The 22,761-nt window shown below is 41.2% G+C and overlaps 1 protein-coding gene across 2 annotated transcripts in view; it reads right to left on the reverse strand.

Moving 5' to 3' along the window:
- CHN2 (chimerin 2) overlaps positions 1–22,761 on the reverse strand; it is a 183,285-nt gene that overhangs the window by 59,442 nt on the left and 101,082 nt on the right. Inside the window, exon 2 of one of the 2 annotated variants that reach the window (XM_088445461.1) lies at positions 18,039–18,116. In XM_088445461.1, the coding sequence (XP_088301587.1) occupies positions 18,039–18,116 (78 nt within the window). Of the gene's footprint in view, positions 1–18,038; positions 18,357–22,761 lie in introns of those variants that run through there. The other variant, XM_088445460.1, reaches the window with a different exon arrangement.

The raw sequence follows: 22,761 nt of genomic DNA on the forward strand, positions 1-22,761 counted from the left end.
ATAGTGCATGTGGGTCACTTAGTGATGTCATGAAAGGGACATCTCCATATATAAAAAGGACCTAATCTTATTAATAGCTTTACCAAGCAGATATTAGATCAATACCCCATAGTGAGTACAAAAAAAAAGTGTCACTAAGTGAAGCTTATACATGTATACATATACAAATCAGGTGAACGGTGTAGGAATTGCAACGGTTTCTATATGTGCCTCCCACTTTTTAAGGGGCCAAAAGTAATGGGACAAACTAAACAATCCTAAATCTAAATTTCACTTTTTAATACTTTGTTGCAAATCCTTTGCAGGCAATTACAGCCCGAAGTCTGGAACGCATAGACATCACCAGACGCTGGGTTTCATCCCTGGTGATGCTCTGCCAGGCCTCTACTGCAAATGTCTTCAGTTCCTGCTTGTTCTTGGGGCATTTTCCCTTCAGTTTTGTCTTCATCAAGTGAAATGCATGCTCAATCAGATTCAGGTCAGGGGATTGATTTGGCCATTGTATAACATTCCACTTTTTAGCCTTAAAAAACTCTTTGGTTGCTTTTGCAATATGCTTCGGGTCATTGTCCATCTGCACTGTGAAGCGCCGTCCAATGAGTTCTGAAGCAATTGACTGAATGTGAGCATATAATATTGCCCGAAACACTTCAGAATTCATTCTGCTGCTTTTGTCAGCGGTCACATCATCAATAAATACAAGGGAACCAGTTCCATTGGCAGCCATACATGCCCACGCCATGACACTACCACCACCATGCTTCACTGATGAGGTGGTATGTTTTGGATCATGAGCAGTTCCTTTCCTTCTCCATACTCTTCTCTTCCCATCACTCTGGTACAAGTTGATCTTTGTCTCATCTGTCCATAGGATGTTGTTTCAGAACTGCAATGGCTTTTTAAGATGTTGTTTGGCAAACTCTAATCTGGTCTTCCTGTTTTTGCGGCTCACCAATGGTTTACATCTTGTGGTGAATTCACTCTTGTGAAGTCTTCTCTTGATTGTTGACTTTGACACATATACACCTACCTCCTGGAGAATGTTCTTGATTTGGCCAACTGTTGTGAAGGGGTTTTTCTTCACCAGGGAAATAATTCTTCTGTCATCCACCACAGTTGTTTTCCGTGGTCTTCCGGGTCTTTTAGTGTTGCTGAGCTCTCCGGTGCGTTCTTTCTTTTTAAGAATGTTCCAAACAGTTGATTTGGCCACACCTAATGTTTTTGCTATCTCTCTGATGGGTTTGTTTTGATTTTTCAGCCTAATGATGGCTTGCTTCACTGATAGTGACAGCTCTTTGGATCTCATATTGAGAGTCGACAGCAACTGATTCCAAATGCAAATGTCACACCTAGAATCAACTCCAGACCTTTTACCTGCTTAATTGATAATGAAATAACGAGGGAATAGCCCACACCTGTCCATGAAATAGCTTTTGAGTTGATAGTCCCATTACTTTTGGCCCCTTAAAAAGTGGGAGGCACATATAGAAGCCGTTGTAATTCCTACACCGTTCACCTGATTTGGATGTAATTACCCTCAAATTAAATCTGAAAGTCTGCAGTTAAAGCACATCTTGTTTGTTTCATTTCAATGCCTTTGTGGTGGTGAATAGAGGCCAAAATATGAAAATTCTGTCAATGTCCCAATATTTATGCACCTGACTGTATATGCATATACACATACATTATATATGTAACAGCAGAGAGTTGGCACTCCAGGGACAGGCACAATGTGGTGACAAGTATTTTTCTACATTGTGCCAGTCCCTGGAGTCCCACCTCTCTCTACATACATATGTAGCGTTTGGTCTTAGAAGGCACCGGGGCATCATATACTGAATTGACCGAATTATATAAGTGTTTGGCGGCAGCAGTATGAGGTGAGCTGGGTGCAGGGAGGAGGAGGGCCCAGACACAAGGCAAGTGCAGGGTTTCTAGACGCCCTAGACAAAACTTCACCCTACAGGCCCTACCCCTCCTTCTCCCCAAATACACTCTTCTCAGCCATATAAAATACATAAAACCCACATGCTGTTGACCAAGTTTTGAGAAAAATATTCGAGTGTCTACTATGCACAATAGTGCCCAACAGAGATTTCCTTGTACCCAATAAATGATATGCCCCATTACAGTGCCCCAATACCTAATTAAGCCCCACATTAGTGTCCCCAATACATGATATACTGCACATCAGTGTCCTAAATACTAAAATATACCATGCTGCTGTGTCCCCAATTCATTAAGTACACATTAAGGACTTTGTCCAGGAATGATGATGTTTGTCCATGCAAGATGACGTTTTGCCTCTTTCTGAGTTCCGTTTTTTTTTAGGGAAAAATCCGAACTCGGCGTGCAAACTCTAACCTATCCGAGCCTTCACATCCCTAGTTTAAGTACTGAGCTCACTGACAGGCGAGAGTGCAAGTGCAGTGTCGGGGCTAGAGGAGGCAGGGGCCTGGGAGGATGGCTGCTGGCAGTCTGTGACAGGAAAAAGGTTTTCCTGTCAATGCTGTCAGTTTCCTGTGGGCTTATTTTCAATGGGAGCCTGGAGCTGCAACTCCACCCGTCCTTTTGTTAATCTGGTCCTGAATTTATTGTGTGCGTGTGGGGGTAAATTGACATTAGGCCTAGATACACCATACTTGCAAACTCTCCCGCCATGGCCGGGGGGCTCCCGAATAACAGCTGGTGATCCCTGCCCACAACCCCCACCCCCCGCAGGAGAGAGCAAGTCACCTGGTTTGGCCGCTCCTCCCCCCATATTTGCCTATCACAGTAGGCGGTCTGGAGGGGTCCAATGACGCGATTCGTGTTGAATCGCGTCATCGTAGCCCCGCCCCCTGCTTTACAGTGCTGGAAAGCTTGGTCGACCTTCCGGAGGGGGCAGACAGAAAGTTGCCAAGCACACATTACACCCATCTTCAATCTATGCCTGTGTAAGCAAGAGCATACATTTACAAATTGTATTTGTCATGTTAAAGACAATAATCTGATTATTCAGCCTGACTACAGTTTAATTAAAACATGAGACAGGTGTCCCAACTGCAAGAGTCCTGGGCATGTCATCTGTTTTATGGTCAGTGCCATCTCCTACAGTACAAACTCCTCAAATTCACAGATGTACAAAAAAATTATTTGTACTTTGTATTTTTTTTTTTACAAAATGTTAAGAATAAGAGTTAAGTAAAACATATTGGCCCAGGTTATCTATGTAATAGGGAATTGCATGTCCTCACCTGACATCCCCCCCCCCCACCGGCTATGGGCTCCCACATCTTCCCCAATAGGTTTTACATGATAAAAAGCAAACTCAAGTACCTCCTGAGCTGGGGCATTGAGAGGTGGGGGGGGGGAGCGAGTACTAATTACCCATGCCAGGGCTTGTTGGAGGGGCCCACATGCTGCTGTGTGCTATGCTGCAGTGGGAGCCGGGAGACTGCTCGCTGCCACTGAGCAGCAGCAATCTCCTCTACCTGTGGGAGGTGGTAAGCGATCACAATGATCGTGCCCCCCTACCTGGATTTTCACCAGGCTGGAGGGCTCACAGCACCCCTCTCCCTGCCGCGCAGCTCTGCAAAAGTTTTTTAAATTTTGGCCACACCCCCATCAGTACCTGAGCCCGTGCAGGCTCTTGGCGGGCATGCTCCTGAACAGAGTGTTTAGCAGAATCATGCTCAGATCAGTGTGATTCATACACGTTTCTGCCTGTCATTAAGCCAAAAAAGGGTTCATTTTAAATAATGACGAGGCCCCCCCTCAAAAACAATAACCAGCCACGGGATTTGTGCATCTGTCCTGCTTCCAAAAAATATGGTGACAAATTTGTAGGGGTCCCCCATATTTAATGAATCAGCACTGGGCTCTGTGAGCCGTCCTGGTTTTAAAAATATGGGGAAACAATGGCGTAGGGTTCCCCATATTTTTAAAACCAGCACAGAACTCCACTAGCCGAGGAGTAATTGCGCAGCCAGGGGACCCTTTCACCGGGTCCCTCGACCAAAGCATTAACACCCCAAACTAGTCAGCCCGGGCCAGGGATCCCACAATATATGGGTCCCACTTCTCTTGAGCACCCCAGGCCTGTGCTGAAGCCCGGGGCTCTTCCCTGCGCCCCTGGTCAGTGGGTGCAGGGGTAATAGTGCTAATAATAATAATAATAATAGAGTAACATTGTTTTTTACAGTGGGACTACAAATCTCAGCGTGCCTGCTCTTTGGCACTTGTAGAACTACAACTACAAGTCCCTGCAGGCGGCTGACACCGGTACCCCCACTGTAAAAAAAATATTAAAATAGCCACAGTACACACACCATAGACAGTAAAAGTTTAATACATACAATCACATTCACACTATACTCACCTTGTCCCTGGTGTCCAGTCCCCTTCTCCAGTAGCATCTCAGTTTATGCCTCAAAAAGAAAAAAATGAATACTCACCTACCCTTTGGCGCAGGTCAGTCTTCTTGTCCAGTAGCATCCCGCCCATTAAAACAAAAAAACTACACGTCCCGATACATTTTGGACTGAAGAGCTGTATGTGTTACCCCATATAGCTCTTACCCGGCAAGTGATGGAACCCACGAAGTTTCCTGCACTTGCCGGGCCAGCAGCCAATCAGAGGCCACTAATAGAGTAAGCGGCTGCTGATTGGTGAGTGGCCTGTCTGTCAATCAACAGCCAGGCCGCTGATTGGCATGTCCGTTAGCCAATCTCACTGATACGTGAAGGCTGCATGGAACACGGGGAGAAACATCAGATACACAATTGAAAAACACGAGTCAGTAAAATACCATTCTTGGTAAATTTAAATGTTTCAGCTGTCAAAAGTCTCCTGTGTTTCAGCGATTCTGTGCGTGTTTAAAATCGGGCAATCTTGGACCAGATACGATTCTTAGTAAATTAACCCATGGAAGCTAAAACCGATTGTTTAAAATGTAAAGAGTAATTTGCTTTAGTAAATCACTTTCTTACTTGCCGACTTATAACTTCTCCTCCCTGGAAGAAGCCTGGGGAGGAGAAGCAGGTGGGCAGAGATGGGGGCGGGACCGCCGCAACGTCTGGAGGGTAGGCAAGTCTGTTCTTAAGCCACTATGCTCCTTTATTGTATTACTGTACCTGCCAATGAGTGTATTATATCAGATAATTAGGATGTGGTGTTGACGGCCTTTTAAAAGAGAGCTGAACACTGAAAGAGGATAACAATAATGGCCCTTTTGTGTACTGAACATGTGTTACATCATATTATACATATGACAGCCTAATAAATGCACAATATTGTGAAGGAATTAAAGAGATTTGAATCTGTATTTCCAGTTAGTTACTGGATTCTACTGTGTTTTCACAATGCTACCAAACACACAAATGTGGAGACCACAAGTTCAGTTAAACACTGGTTGTCCTCTGTTTTGTACAGTACTTGTGAAGTGCAACCAGTAATTACTGAGATGTATTGGGATCAGTACTATGAAACCACAAGACCTGTCCACATGGGAACTAAAATAACAGAAACATTGATCCCATTTTGATTAGGCAGCTTTGTTTACTCAGCAACTTTGTCTAAAATAAATAAAAAACTATAAATGCATTTATAGCAACCTCCAGCCCTGTACACTTGTATTGAATTATAGAAAAAAAACTCTAGGTGCAATAATGATACAATATTTCTTAACAAACAACCATGTCAATTAATTGTTGCTAATAAGAATGTATCTAAATCCCAATAGAAAGAAAATGTAACAGTATTAGCAGACTATGGGCATTATTTACAAAGCAGCCGTTTTTGTAAGCCGCTGTTTCCAGCGCAGGTTGCAGGTGAAAAGTTAAAAACGGCACCGCGGTGTAAAGCTTTATAATGACTGTGGGTGCCGTTTTACATTTTCATCTACAAAAGCCCCTGCTTCGTAAATAAAGCCCTATGAGTGAGTAATGAAAATAGGATAGTCGTCTAATAAGGAGAGCCCCACAATCTAGATTGTTATGCAGTTCAAAATTCAAAGTCTCTCATGTTAAAAATACATGAATCAATATATTAATTACCACAAACACAAATTAAAAATTACACACATGAAACACTCATAGGGGTATAATTACTAAGTGTGTTTTTTTTAGAAGTGGAGATGTTTCCCATAGCAACCAATCAGATTCTAGCTATTATCTTCTAGAAGGTGCTAGATAAATTTTAAGTAGAATCTGATTGGTTGATATGGGCAACATCTCCACTTCTATATACCCGCACTACAGTAAATATACTCCATTGGCTTAACCTCATGATTGCAAAAATACAATAACTATATTGTACCTCTTAATGAAGAACAACACCTCTGCAGTAGATGTATAAAAGAGTGGTGTGGTTGAATGAATAAAAAGCATGGAATTATAACAATACTATGTGACTGATATACCAATGAACTCATACAGTCCTTTCAATAATCAGTTCAAGTATTGAGGTGGAAATGGTTAAACATAGTTGGGATATACTGGTATATGAAAATATTTCTGCATGGATGGATTTAAAAAACGTGTTTCTTTCACAGTAGCGTCACTGGGGTCGGTGACACCCTGTGCGCACAATAGATCCGATGTGCGTGCCAAAAGTGGGCATGGCCTCGTAGCAAGTCCCCAGTGTCATCCCTCTGGGGGATGCTCCAGGAGACTTTCCCTGCACTGCTGGCTCCTTCTCAGTGACCAGGAGCCGGGCTATGCACAATAACATCACCGTGCAGTGCTTAGCTCCCAGTCACTGAGGAGGAGCCAGCATTTTGGTGTCACCCCCTTGGAGGTCTGCACTCCCCGCCCCCCTGCTGACGCCACTGGTTCTTCAACAAAAACTGCCAGCGTAGAGTAAAAATATAAACTGTAGATGCATGTGGCTTTGTATAGACAAGTGGTGGTAAGATAAATTCTTTAGCAGGGTAAGTATCAATATGCCATAAATGACTGTATGCTACTACAAACTAAACATCAATTTTGTGGGTGTATTTCAAAAGTAATTGTTTTGCTTTAGATTGTAAGCAATAAGGAATATTATATCTGCTGTATTATAGATGGTTCATATAAATCGAAACGAATAGCGAAAGGGTTTTTCAGTAGTAAAACAGATGTTGACCAACTTTCCTTCTGCTTATGTCTTGGATGTGTGTATATATATGTATTTGGGTACATCTCACTTAATACACCCCTATATCTGGGTGTAGGTACATCTGATGTAAACCTGAAGCAGATGATAATGATACAGAGAAATGCATTTTGCAGTATATCTCTCAGTACATGGGTGTAAATATGTCATTGTTTATGTGAGGCTCATTTGAACTCATAACTCAGCACCAAGGTCTTTATGTTGACTTTTCCTATATAAACAGCTTTACTTAGAGCTGACCGATATTCAGGCTTTGTTTTCCTACAATAGCTGTACTTATATTATTATCATCAGCTACACAATGACAGAGGAGGTATTATGGATGACGTTGGGCCCTCAGGTAGACAACAAGTGGAGCAGGAATTTTTAGATAAGATTCAAAGAATTTCTCACGCAACAAACTGTCCGCAAATTATTTATTCAAAAGTTTAGGTGAAAACTGTCCTAAATACTGAACAAAAAATAAAGCATCACTAGGAGTAAAACATTGTATTGTAAATATCTATTAACCACTTAAATGATTTTTTTTTAAATTACATTAAAAATTATTGATTTCTTTTATATTTCTGTCTAGCTCTCCCCCCACCTGTTCATATATCCCCACTGTAACATTACCCTACAGTGGCAATAGATCCCCCAGTGTCATTACCCACCAATAGCATTACTTACCTTCCTCCCCAGTGGCCATTGGTCCCCATTGAAGAATTATCCCTCCCCCCCTCAGGTGACAATAAACTCTCTGTGTCAATAGATCCCCCCACCCCCAGTGTATTAACACCCCACATGCCCAGTGGCTATAGACCTCATTTCACAGTGACATCCCCTACATCCCTCAGCTGATCTATGTATTTGGAGCGCAGATATCAACAAACAGAGCTCAGTTTCCCTCTTCACATTAAGGAGTCTATTTACTAAGCAGTGTTAGGAGACAGAGTGAAAAGTGATAAGGTGCCAGCCAATCCGCTCCCAACTGCCATTTCCCAGGCTATGTTTGAAAAATGACAGTTGGGAGCTGATTGGCTGGAACCTTATCACTTTTCACTCTGTCTCCTAACACTGCTTAGTAAATAGACCCCTTAATTTTAATTTTACAACCAGCACATGCGCTCCAGAATGCACCTGGCACAGGATTCTGGGGGCCAAAATCTGCATTTAATGTTTCTGACCACTACATCATAGGGAGGGGATGGACAAGCAACAAGAAATCAGTTCTGCCCTTGTGCAGAAAGAAAATGAAAATGTGTAGTTCTAATTAATCAGATAGAACAGAAACTGGAATATAAATAATATTTAATTAAAACAAGAATATTTCTAATGACTGCAGTCAAATACAAACAATAATACAATCACATAACAAGGTGTTAGTTAAAGAAACTCTAATTCTAATCGACAGAGAATATAATGAAAATTGTGAGAAAATAGAAGTCTCTAAGATATAAAATAAAAAGTCGCTATTGTTCAAGAATGAGCAGAATTTACAGACTTGGGGCAAAATTTACTAAGCGGCGGTTTGACTGCGGTTTCTATTCTATTCTAAACCCCGGCGGTTTGGTGGCGGTTTCTATTCTATTCTATTCTAAACCCGGGGGGTTTGGTGGCAGTTTTGCAGCAGTTCCTAAATGACAGCCCTGTTCTATTCTATTCTAAAATGAGTTTTGATGGCAGTTTTGCAGCAGTTTTGGACTTGGTAAATCTGCAGATAGCAAAACCACCGCCAAACCACAGTCAAAACCCATTTTAGAATAGAATAGAACAGGGCTGTCATTTAGAGACCACTTCAAAACCACCACCAAACCGTCGGGGTTTAGAATAGAATAGAAACCCCCACCAAACCGCCGGGCTTTAGAATAGAATAGAAACCGGCGTCAAACCGCCGGGGTTTAGAATGGAATAGAAACCCCCACCAAACCGCTGGGGTTTAGAATAGAATAGAAACCGCCGTCAAACCACCGCTTAGTAAATTTTGACCTTGGAGACTATAGTCAGTGTTTCAAACAGCACATTTGGAGATAAGTTATCCGTCAATTAATTATAATAAATCGCAACTCAGAGTGCCATGGATGGCCCGGGTAATGGAAATAGACAGACTGTATTCAGAACTTTTGGTCCCTCCTTTGTAGGCTAAGTAGTCAGTCAGCTGACAACACGTAGCCAATAGATTCATGATGCTATAATCCTGGGAACGGAAATTTAGAAGCATGATGTCTCCTTTAGCTGCTGAGTTGTTAAAGCTTCAGACGTAGCACCGCCTGTAGAGAGCAGTAGGCAAAAACAGATCAGTGAGGTGATCGTAAAAGTCTGTCAGCTCAGCTATAGTAGTAATCTGTGTCTGCTATAGTGGTACAGTAATAGAGGGTGTAGCAGTCAAAGAACCAGGTAACATAGTCCTTAACACGTTTCTCTGTGTTTAACACCATTTGGTCAGTAGGTGAGTTTTCTCCAGTACTTTATAGTTTAGGGAATTGCAATATTCCCTTAGGTTAAAGTAGCAGGTTGAATAATCATTCCTAGTGCCCAAGCAGACAGCAGACAGGGCTCTTATACCAAATTTTCTCTATACTGATTTCCATTTAAAACATTGGGGGATGGAAGATTAGGGCAGAGAAAGCCAATCTGGCAGCAGTTTTATCCCATGCAGGGACGTGAGAAGGGGACGGGTACTAATTACCAGCGCCTGGGTCTATTGGGAGGGCCTGGAGGGTACCCAGGCCAGCTGCTAAGAGGGATAAATGTCCCCATTTAATCATGGCTGCTGCCATCCTGCGATCTGGACCCCCAGTGTGCTGCAGCCATGGCCCCAGTGCTGCTTTGGAGACCTCAGAAGCTAGGAGGCATGTTATAAGCAATTTTATATTATCACTGCAATAAACGTCCAAAAAAAAAACCCATGCTTATGGTAAATAAGCCTCTTAGTTATTGTATTTGTTCCCAATAGTAATGTGATGTATAGTATGCTGCCACTATATAAATAAATTTTAATACTTTACGAATAATTGTTTAATGTAAGCTTTACTCAATTTCACATTTAAATGTAAGATAACTTCTATGGCTTAAAATAATAAATAACTACTAAGACAGCATAAATGGAAGTCCCTATTGTGGGATTACTCCATACCAGGCACCCTAACTGTATCTGCTGGTACTATCTCTTAAGTAGGATCAATGTCCAGTCGACTGTCTCAACTTCTGACCATCTGCAATGTCTGGAATGTAAGAGCTAAATTTAACACTGCATTTAGCAGCTTGTATGTTATTTTTAATTGCAGAAAAACTGTAACAAGAGCCTTATGGATACATCTTTGCTCACAATTGTGTGTGTAGCTTTTCAAACTCTTACTGAAACAGCAAGCAAATCTCAGAGCCTTATTTATAAGCTTGCACAATAGACAATCACACTGAGACATCACTGTGTGCTCCAACAGAGAATGAGAACTGAAAACACAGGACATTCATCACAATATCTAACTTAAGTATTTATATTGCACAAGCACTGTATGCATTTGTATTATGTCTATGTATGGTCAGTGTCATTTCTGCCTCATTGCTAGACGGCTTCATGCATTTCAACTTCAACATTAAGCTTTGGCAACCCGTTACGCTGTTACTCCATTATATAATTCTTTTAGAGGACCCACTGCATTGGACCTAAATACACATGTCCTTCTTTTCTTCAGATTTATCTTTGTATGGACTATCTTATAAAGATACTTTTTTCAGATGTCTATATAATCTATCTGGTTATTGTAATAGAATTAACCCTGTAATATAAGTCAACCTTGTCGTTTCAGGGGACTAGCATATGTCCCTGTGGTCCCGTGGATGGTGGGCCCTGGGAGAACTGCACACAAAAGCATTAAGGTGCATACACACGGTACAATATCTATGAACGATATCGGTCAACAATATATAATTATTTTTTGTGCAGTGAACGACCAACGATGCGCGTTCCCTCATGGACGATAACGATATCTATGATCGTCCGTACATGCAGGCCAGCTTGCACGATATTGTCAACTTTGCCTGTTCAGAGATGTGGCAGGATGACTTCATTGAAAGATCTCTTTGAAAAATATCTTTCCAGTCGTTAGTGGTACAGATCGTACCGTGTGTATGCAGCTTTATTTTCCCTGGGGCTGCAGCATTATGTAGCGACAATCCACTGTGTATTTGGTGTTTCTCAACAAAATAACCTTTAGCAGATGCCAAACAACAAGTAATTCCTTTTGTAGGGGCACTCATTACACATATATTTTGAGTAGTCAAATCAGACAAGATATTTGTAAAAATTAGAACATATCTTTATTAACCTCTTTTTTAAAATAATGGGACAATCAGACTCTATGTAAATCGTGAGTCTGCCCTGCTGAATTTAGATTAGAGACAATTACAAACAAATGGAAGTATTAATCGACAGTATATTATGCAGAAAATTATCATTTTAATCAACACCTGAATGTGGCATACAGCCTAGGAGACTTGTATAAATAACCAATGTATTACTCCTGTGTTCAACAAAAAACCTATCCAGGTTATTCATTATGTATTGATCACACGACAACACATAAATGGAGCATAGTCAATGATATCCCGACATGGGTCCAAACAGACAAAAGATGTACATGTTCCCTAAATGAATCTTTAATTCTTTTAGTAGGGTCCAAAAACAGCACATACATACACATCAATATTTAGTATCGAAAAAATGCTCTTAATAGTACACATTGCAGCATATATCAATCTCCAATAGAAGTGTCACGGTGTTAGTGTGCCTAAAACAGATAGTACAACATTAAGATGTCCATGTCCCCTCTGCTTTCGGGTGTCTTCCTGTGGAGAGGACACCGGATGAAAGAGGTATTGGTGACCGTGTTTGTAATTGTCAAAATGTATGTTTAAAGAGTGCCCCAACAAAAGGAATTACTTGTTGCTTTGGCATCTGCTGAAGGTTATTTTGTTGAGAAGAAGTCATACTTAATTCCTGGGAGCACCCCCAACTACTCTATGCGGACGGTGTGTCAATTATGTACTAAGTTGGTCTATAAATACGCTATTGATTTTCTCCTGTGCAGGATCACATTATACCTTTGTTGGTTAATGGTGTTAACAGCACAAAATATGCCTGCCACAATGTTTAACCCAATAGAAAGCTGCCCAGCAATTTATTTGTATTTTTTACATTACATCTGTATCATTTGTAAATGTAGCCTTGAATTTCCACAATGAGTGCTATAGGCCGGCTATTAGAATGTGAAAACCTTTTTAAGAGGGCTCATAGTATGGTAAATTGTATTTTCAGGTGTGAAGTGGACCTCTAAAAGTGTGCGCACATACACACATGCACGCGTGCACACACACCCCTCTAAACAGGTCTTGCCAACTTGTGGCTCTCCAGGTGTTGTGAAACTAGAAGTCCCTCTATGCTTTACCAGTTGATCAGTGGGAGGGTGTACTGGAACTTGTAGTTTCACAAACGCTGGAGAGCCACAGGTTACCAGACCTGTTTTAGAGAGTTATTAAAAGTAGAGATGTGCGGGTTCGGTTTTACTCGGATATGTTCGGATCTCAAAAACGGCATTTTATTGGCTATCGGCTATCACGTGTTTTGAATAGCCAAAAAAATAAATCCGATCTAATCCGAACTTGCGATAATTTTGGCGAAAAGAACCGAGTAAATCCGAGTAAAACTGAACCCGCACATCTTTAATTAAAAGGGCATATGTTAAAATGTTAGCAAACATTACTACTATAGAGATAAATCAGAAATATATGTAAGTCATTGTTCCCAATGGACAGAAACAGTTTATGTAAGAATTTATTTGCCTGTACAGTGATCTCATACATAAAAATGTCGTTTGCCATCTATTTAACTAGAAAATATTGTATTGACTTAGCTTAATGCAGTGCATTTTTCCTGATGATGAATATGCATCTTAACACATGTTCAGAGTATGAAAACTACAATAAATGTTGTATTGACTTGTTACATTAGAAGAGTACCAGCATTTTTTTATTTTTTTTTAAATACAAGTTTCTTATTTATTCAAATAAAAGCACTGTCTGCATGTGTAATTTTGCAGCTGTAAATGTAAGCCTGTTCTCCAAAATCTCAGATGAAGTCATATATATATTGTTATATATTTCTAAGGGAATAAAGGAACACTGCAATGTTCTGTAGATTGTTACAGAGAACCTGTAGGACAACAATGTAAATATTCAATTCAAAGTGATATGCGCAATGTGTCATCCTTTGCGCAGAATTGAAATCTTTAATGTACTTCTACGCAAAACAAATTCCAGCCCAGGTTTTCAGGATTTCCTGCAGTTGTGGAATAATTATTGCTAAATTCATTAGCTGTTCATATATTTGTAACAAGGCAAATTCGCTTAGCTCCAAACAATGAGACATGCAGAACTGGGACAAAATGAGTCAGACCATTAATCCCCCGAAATCTTGGACAGTTACTTCCCAAATTAGTATTAGTAGCTCCGGGGTTACTGGCTGCCAGATGCAGGCAAAGTTTAACTTCACTGGAATTTAATATAATATAGCCTAAAATCATTTTTCAAGATTACTTTACCATATCATTTATGCACACATCATATTGCAAATGTAACAAAAAGTTTTGCCCTAATCTCTGCTGGTCTAATTAGAAACTCCTTATAATTTTTGGAATACCTTCCCTCACACTCAGGGGCAAACCCAGGATTTTTCCAGGGGGGTTCACACACACTACACTTACAGCAGTCGCGGGGACTGAACCTGGCAGGCTGGCACCATGTAATTAGGGTTCTCCCCCTAGCTGTAAAATGCTACGATTCGCGTGTCAATCCAGAAGGGGTGGAGCCAAATGACACAATTCTAATAGAATTGTCATATTGGCTCCGCCTCCTCTTTATTAACCCGCGTATCATGGCATTTTGCTGCGAGGGGGGCGGGGCTTAATAACATGGTGTCTGCTCTCGAGGCCGTCAGGAGGGGGGGTCCTGGGTACTCAGAACCCCCCCGGTGTGCGCTACTGTATACAGTACATCAGTGTACCAGATGGCTCATACATGCATTCTAAAACTCACACCTCTAGTGCAATTGCCATGACCGTGTCACATCTTCTGTAAATGCATCATTGATTTACAGGTGTAAATGTAAGATTGTCAGTGCTGCCTGGTACATTCCATGTAGACAAAAATGACAGTAATATGACCACACTGGACATGATCCTAATGCAATAATACTAAATGTTAAAGGATAACTGATACTCAAATTGCATCTAATTATAAAAGAGGAAAGTTGTATTATGGAGACACATTCTTAAGGATAACATTTATTTTTTATAAAACCAGGGAAGCTCTCTGCATAACAACTACACTTACTTGATGGATTATAGACAACAGTTTAATTTTACAGGTAAATGACAGGTCCACTGTAACTGAAACATTACCAATACCTCTACAGGTCACAAATATCATGAACTGTAACTAAACAATATAATCATTAAAATATGGACAATATCATGTGTAAACATTATTTTCTTTACTGTGTCAAATTATATTGTAGCGTGTTTGTAGATCATAAACATTGGTTTATTACATCTTTAAATCTCACATAACTTGGTTAATTACTGACTAATTTACATAAATATCAATAGCTGTTTGGAAACATTCAGTGTTTTAGTAGGTGATAGAGCTTTGCCTATACATCCAGAAGTACATCATGGGAAAGCCAATTTAAGAAACATCACTGTGGTAAATAAACCACCACAATATTTGCTCAGTTATCTCCATCTCATTCACCAAGTCTGCACATACGTGAACCGTTTATCCGGGTCATATATGTGCTAATCCCCTGAGAGTAACCCTTACCCATGAACAATTGGTCTTAATGCATTTCTTTGTTTTTTAAACCAGCTTTATCATCACATTAACAAAAAAAAGAGACAGTATTTTGTTTCAATTATCTGTGTAAAGAGAAAAAGATGCTTGAATTGTCCAACTGACCAATACTTGTGTAATATTTTTGCACTCCATTGATCACAATAGGTGATATTATTTTGATATTGTGCATAACATCACGGAGGCCTTTTAACTTTTAGTATAAATCTGGCGCTAAACTCCAACTCATGACTTTGTCTTACATAGAAAATGGTTTACTAATTATTATCATAACAGGTTTTCTTTCAGTATTAAAACTTTGTACTCTGTACCTGATGCAAAATATTTTACACCTAATAATATGTATAAAGGAAAAATATAACACGTCAATAAACCTGCTATTTTCACTGGCCCATTGGCCCGATTCAGAGATGGACGCTTTTGCACAGTAGCTACATCTTTGGATGCAGCTTATGTGCAAACATATGATAATGCCTGCAGGAGGCGTCTGTAGGAAAAACATACCTCCTGTCGGCATCTCAGATCTGATGCCTGCGTCCGAAGACACAGAACTGGATCCACATCACAACCATCGATTTGCAGCATTGCCCATCTACAGATGTAGCCGGCTACATCGTTGCAGTGATGCGCGCGCATGGCCACGCGCATCGCGCGGCTCTCGTCGAGCTGTGACTAAGCACGGCCAGCGTTCGCCCATTGCAGTCTATGGCAGGCGCTTGCGTACGCACGTGCATGCCATAGACGCGGGCACACTAGTCTCGCAATCCATGCCACCATGCACTCGCATCGTGGGATGGATGAGCGTGGCTACACCTGTACGTAAGCCTAGACTGCTTGTGAGGCCAATAAATCTGCATCACAAAACACATACACTGGACTCGGCACTCCCAGATAACGGGGGCGACATGACCTAATTTTCTGGAAATGCAGGCAGTGCCGCTCCCAAACGGCCACAGCATGCTGCAGCTTGGGGGCACTGCATGCAATGATGCAGGACCAATTCTGCACATGCGCAGTCCCCCCGCCATCGGAGATTTACACAAACCATAGACTTTGCGTACATCTCTGAATCAGGACATATGTCACGGCATGATAATAACACTTTCCACTGTTTTTCTATTATAACAAACAGTGTACTTTAAACATATTGAAGCTGTACTAATTATTTCACCTGAAAATACACAAGGTTTACAGCATCCATACGATTATATTGACAAGTACAGTATATCATATGTTTGGGGATGGTCTTCCCATTTGATTCAGACAAAGGTTTACAAGAGTCAGCAGGGATTCATATAACTCACTCTCCCAGAAATGAGATCAGAAACACACAAGATTCATAAACATGATTTCTGTTCTCTTTTGTACATCACACAGCGTGTGTCATTGTAATCACATTTGTACCAATCTTGTCTAATGCCTTGTTCAACTAGCAATCAACAAATAAAACAAACAATCTATATCTTGTCCTGTTAGAGGTCATACAGTACAAGTTGGGCCACAATTATTCAAATGTACAAATGCACAGCCAACATTAGATCAATCATTTATAGCAGTGATTCAGTGTTAGGTTTAATGGTAAAGATCTGAAAGTGTTTAACCATAGCAGAAGTGAAACTGGTCTGCATGGGAAGTGATTCCTTACAAAGTTACACTTGTGACCGCTGACAATAGATAAAAGTACACTGAAAAGGTTATACATTATCTCTATTGAACATATGGTCATAGTTGTCTTATGAGAGAATAAGTCAGAGTGATATTTTTCACATATATACATATATATATATATATATATATATATATATATACATATGTGAAAGTGGTCACGATGTTTAAGGGTTAATTTCTATACAATATATCTTTTATTGCATTGTAATTATGTGTTTTACATTAATGTTACTTGTGCTTTTAATATGTTGCAAACCTAGGTTTTAATGTACTGGCAGCGTGCATTAATACATGATTAACGCATGCAATCTAAAATTCTAAACGCAGCGCTACAATTTGCATAAGCAATGGCGAGAATAAGTCTATAAGAAACTATAAGAAACTATTCATCGTATTTATAATGTGGTTTTCAGTTGTGTTATAGTTAGCTTCTAAAAAGTCCATTAACAGTATATAGGTGTGAACATGTGCTTAAAATATTGATTGTGCATAACACAGAAGTGTTCAAAGGCTAAAAGCTCCCATACATCAGCAATCGATTATGGTAATTCTGCAATTTGCAGATGATTGTGTAGTAAAATCTGCAATGTATGGGGTTCAAAGATTTCAACCAAAAAGTGATTGAAATTGGTAAATGAGGTTGTCAAACATGTTCGATTTAACTGATCAATCGGGGCTGTAGACTGCTAGTGTATGGAGAAGATCAGCAGATTTGCAGACCGTTACTAGTAAAATGATGTGCCTTTCAAGATTGCCAGATCTGTGTTTGCTGAACATGATCTGCAAATCACTGAAAAAGATCTGTAATGTATGGGCACAGATTGCTAGATTGGGAAATCCTAAAATCGGGCAACAAATCTTCCAATTGTTCAATTGTGGTTTTCTGATTGCTGATGTATGGGGGCCTCAATACAAATACTTCCTATTTATAACCGTAGATAGTCATATACTAGTCACTATTGTATCCACAATGATGCAGCTCCCAGCATGTAACTCCTTTGCTTTCCATGTTGCCATAGCCGCTAAGGGGTTAATATCATAGCTAATGCAGTTGCCTCGCTGGCTGCCAATAGCTCCTTCCTGCGAGATGCATTAACAAGGAAGAAAGTTGGCCACTGTGGTTAAACAACAAATCCCAGACAAAGAGGACGAACTGCCTAATGCCTGAGCTTATGTAAATAAGTGTAAAGCAGCAAAATTGTGTTCTTACAAGGAAATGTTCATTTATAGCCTCTATGTCAGTGAGAGTCAGCACACTAACCAGCTGGTCATGCTGCAGCCGAAGGGTTAATAACTTCTAAAGTATAATATGCAGAAGACAATGAAAGAAGGTAGAAAAGGGCACTTACCTTGAAGTTATGTGCTTTCTCATAGTTGCAGTGGTTGTCATTTTGTGTCAGGGCCGCTCTTCTGACCAGTGAGGTGATCTGTGAATAGGCAAAGAGTTTCAGAGGTTGCCACAGTAATGCACTCCTGCCACCCACTTTCACCCCCAGTGCCAGCGCTAGGAGCTCCTGGTGCTTCCTGCCCTTTTTAGACTTATGGACAGTAGCATAGGTCTTCTCATTCTCCAGCCATAGCTCCTCAGACAGCATAGTGTCAGAATCCCAGATCCTTTCAGTTTCCTCCTCTGAGCCTAGTAGGCTTACAGGCACTACTAGGTTGGTCCAGCTGCTTTTGATGCTACAGAGCAGATTGGAAGCAGCTGCAGCCCATTCTACAGGGACCTCCGACATGTGACTGGAATGGGCTGTCTTGTGGGATGGAAGGAGCTTCTGCATTTCAATAACTAGTGGACCTGCTTTGTTTTATGTCTTAAGACAGGCATGTGCCTCAAACAACTGCAGCCCTCAGTCTGGAAATTGACAGCAAGTAATAAAAAACCCTCCTCAGCAACAGCATCCAACCAAAACTTAACAGTGGACAGGAGGGAAGAAGATTTACAAGCCAGTGCCACATCGAAGCATCACTTCTGCACTCTGAACAAATCTCTCTGATGCTCCCTCCAGCAAGGGGCTGGATCATGCCCAAAAAAAGACTTGGGTTTCATTCTGGTCTGGAAACCAATAGATTAAACATGCTAAATCCCACTGATGGATTAATCTTGAATTGATAAAATCTCTTCCTTTTTCTATCCTGTGCGAGTGTAAATCCTGCGGGAGACTGAGGAGGGGGATTAGCTGGGGGCTCTCTTGCACGTCATCTTTAATCTATTGCTCTCAGATTCTCTTAATAGCTTTCTGGGCTCCCAAATAAGTGATCCACGAAATCTTTTTAACCCATTGAGAGAGCAGGTACAGTATATTATCACCATGGCATCCAAAGTACACATCTGTGCTATTCATGGTGTAGTGCTAACACCACAGCAAGAATTATCTACTTACTACCTATATAACCTCAAATGGCCTTATTAAAGTGAGCAGTGCTTAGCTTTACTTAAGCCACTGAAATGGGTATTGGTAATGGGTGTGATTTAATTCACGACCAGAAAAGTCAACGTTAAGTGCTATGCAGCAAGGGAAAAGGGACACTCATTGCTTAGTAACCTGGCTGCTTGAGAACAGCACACAATAAAAGTCACATACAAACTGAAAAATATACAGTAAGTGTAATGCATTTCTATTTGTGCAAATGCGCCTTACTGTCTGCTTCACACATAAGAGCACTAACACACTTTTGTGTTGTTCTGGAACTGCCCCATAGAAAATGTAGTATGATAACATCACTTCAAGCTCTAACCTAGTACATTTTAGGACCACTCCCTGCATTCATTATAGCTTCAGTTTTGCTCCTATAATACTGCTGGCTTTAGCCTCAATTACCTCTTAAATTAATTATAAAGAGACATTGGGACTGTCTTTATTATATAACATCAATATTGATGCAGGATGTTTAATACATGTGATCTAAGTGCATCTAGAAAAGTGCTTTTTTGTATAAAGTACTCTGTGCTTAGAAGGTTCCCCGCTGCATTTATAAACTGAGGCCTAGCCTCCATCATCTCAGAGGATGTACATAAAACAAGTCTTAATGCATGGGGAAAAATGCTTTTACTCCCCTAACCCTGATCCTGGTGATACCCAACCCTAACCTGATGAAACAGGGTCCAGCCCACCCTCATGCTAAGGCTCATTTTTGCATGAGGGTGCTCAGCTATGTAAATTTATATGGCAGCCCATATCAAGCAATGAATATACGGATCCACCTAGCTTCACCATTCGTAAGATGCTAACTTTTGAACCACCCCTGATGCTACCATTTTTGGACCACTTCCGCATAAAAATTGGAACGTGATGTAACAAAACAATCTGTGCTTTGGGCCAGCAGTTTTTACACCCTTTTGCATGGCTATTGAGCACAGGCTCAAATTATCATATACATTTAGAATACCTTCCTCAGCAAGTACAAATATTTTAACTCCCTTTAATAAATTTACCCCTAAGGGGAGAATTCTATTTGCCGCAGGCTTCACTTTACCATATGGCTTCAGCTCCTGGGTAAAGTGACCGGAGCTATTCAATTATTGTCCCGTGGCCAATTAAATTCCCCTTAAGTGTTTATTCCAGACAAAATTCATTATATGAGGGACTTTTTTTTGTCTCTTCATCTTAACGTTTATTTACCCAATCAGGTTACAAGAGATACAGCACAAAAGGGAAAAAAGTTTTCTGCGCCAATCACGCTCATTCTAAGTTAAACTTCTTTGTCACTTCTCACTGAAAATTAAACTGGAGTTGATTGAACAACACAGTTAAGGCTCAATTTATCCCTTTTACGGCTGTTCTTCCATGACACTTTTTCATTAACTGCCGGTTTGAGTCACTGCCACCAAAGAAATCTCAGTTAAAAAAAAGAAGCAAAACAATTTGTAGGTGAACATGGATCCGACAAGCTTTAAAAAATCAGAGCCATAGCACAGGGATGTGCTTTTTAGTAGGGTCCTGCAATGAATGACTGTGGGGGACCCATCCACCAAGATTCCGGCCACTCTATAGTAGCCTACTGTGCTGAAAAATAAAAAAATATATGCATGGTGGTGTCTACTCTCCCTTTTTTTTAAAGCACTTTGACATTATTATGTTGATGTGTAAATGCTTTACACTGCCTTAGATGAGTTGCTGCTGGGGATGAGAAAACTGTGGATGATGGGGATAGAGAACATGAAGTTTTGAAGTAAGGCAACTGTAGAAGGAGGAGGGAGGACAGTAAGAAGGGGAAGTGAACAATCTGGAGAGGCGGGAAGTGAGAGCCCTGGATGGGGCAGTGAGAGACCTGTAGAGGAGAGAAGTGAGAGGACTATGGATGGGGCACTGATGGAACTCTGGATGGGGTAGTGAGAGACTTGTAGCGGGAGGAAGTGAGAAGACTCTGGATTGGGGTAGTGAGACGCCTGTAGAAGGGAGTAAAGTGCAGTGTGATGATAAAACTACTGAGGAGAAGTGAGTGAATTGTGGATGGCGGAGTGACGAAACTGTAGCGGGTTGGAATGAGAGAATCATGGAGGAGAGGAAGCGAGAGATCAGGGAGGGAGAAGTGAAAGAATAGTGGACGGGTTAGTGAGAAAAATGTAGAGGGGGCAGTCAAGAAACTGGAGCGGGAACGTGAGAGAGCCGGGAACATAGGGAGATAGCACTGTGAAGAGAGAATTAAGAAAACTTTAGAAGGGTGGGAGGTGAGACAAGCATGATGGAAGTGGAGTGAAGGAGAGTGGAGAACTGTGGAGAAGTGCAGTGAAAGAATCATGGAGCAGAATGGAAGGGTGAGTAAGGTGAAAGGACTGTGGAGGGGTTGAAGATAATAATGGAGGGGTGGAATGTGAGAAAGGTGTAGAGATGGGGAGTGGAGAACCATGAGAAGAGGGGAGGGGTGTGAGAGAACCATGGAGCAGGAGAGAGATAGAGAACCTGCTGTGTCTATAATGACAGCGATAATGTTGATGGGGACATATTGATAGGGGGGTTATGAGAAGAGGATGATTGCATAGGATGGAAAGGGAGACTGAGCGGGCAAAGATGATGCTGAGCAACAGGGTGTATGGGTCTGAGAAGTGTGGGGTAGTATAGAGGATGGACTTGAGGGGTGATACAGGAGTCAGATGTAAGAGGCTTAGATAGATGGGATAGAGAAGGGTTCTCATGTGGATTAAAACAAATGTAATGTCTGTAAGAGGCATCACCAATGTGTAAAGGGGTGGGAGCTATATGTATAGTATTTTAGGGGCACCATGAAAAAATGTTTTCAAATTTGTGCAGTTGTGAAACTATTACTGTATGTACTGTATAAATGTGACCTAAGTGTTACTTTACAATGGCTTTATCCACATGTTCTACATATATTAGCATCCAATGTTTTAATGTATGAACCTATCTAGAAAGTACATTTATGGTGTACTAAAACTTGTCTTTACATCATCTTGAAGTGTAGTGTTGATTTGAGGAAAATGCTGTAAAAACAATGGAAACGATGCAGATTATCGGTGTGTGAAAAAAGGATGAAAACATTATATACTGTATCACACTGAGGGCCTGATTCAGGCCCGGTTGCAAGCGTTGTGCGCTCGCAACCGGGTCGATGGTGAGCCAGTGCACACGCGCGAGCCCCGGAGCGAGCGCAAAAAGCGCTCGCTCCGCGACTCACTACAAAAGGGGCGGCTATCGATGTTGATCGACAGCTCGACCCCTTTTGTAGGTGTGGAAGAGGGGTGGCTTCACAAACGGAGGCGTTCCCAAGCGAACGCCTGCCGCTTGTGGGCGGCCTCATTGACATCACCAGTGATGTCAGTGAGAGAGCTTCCGGCTCTGTTAGAGCCGAAATCTCTCTGGGGCTTGCGGCCACGAGACCCTACCACAAGGGTCTCGTCGCAAGACCGATGGACGCGATGGCAAGACCATCCCCACCTACATCATGGCCGCTCGCATAAGCTGTGGGTGGTAAACTTAATAACCAAGCACCCGCCCTGATCCAGAGCAACCGCTCGCATTTTGCGAGCGCCTCTGAAACAGGCCCTCTGTTTTGTTCTATATTGTTCCCAGCATGCGCCCAACAAATGTCCGTGTGCTTCTAATCCAAAAT

The sequence above is a fragment of the Taudactylus pleione genome, unplaced genomic scaffold (genome assembly GCF_031769625.1).
Source record: "Taudactylus pleione unplaced genomic scaffold, aTauple2 ptg000380l, whole genome shotgun sequence".
Classification (NCBI taxonomy): domain Eukaryota; kingdom Metazoa; phylum Chordata; class Amphibia; order Anura; family Myobatrachidae; genus Taudactylus; species Taudactylus pleione.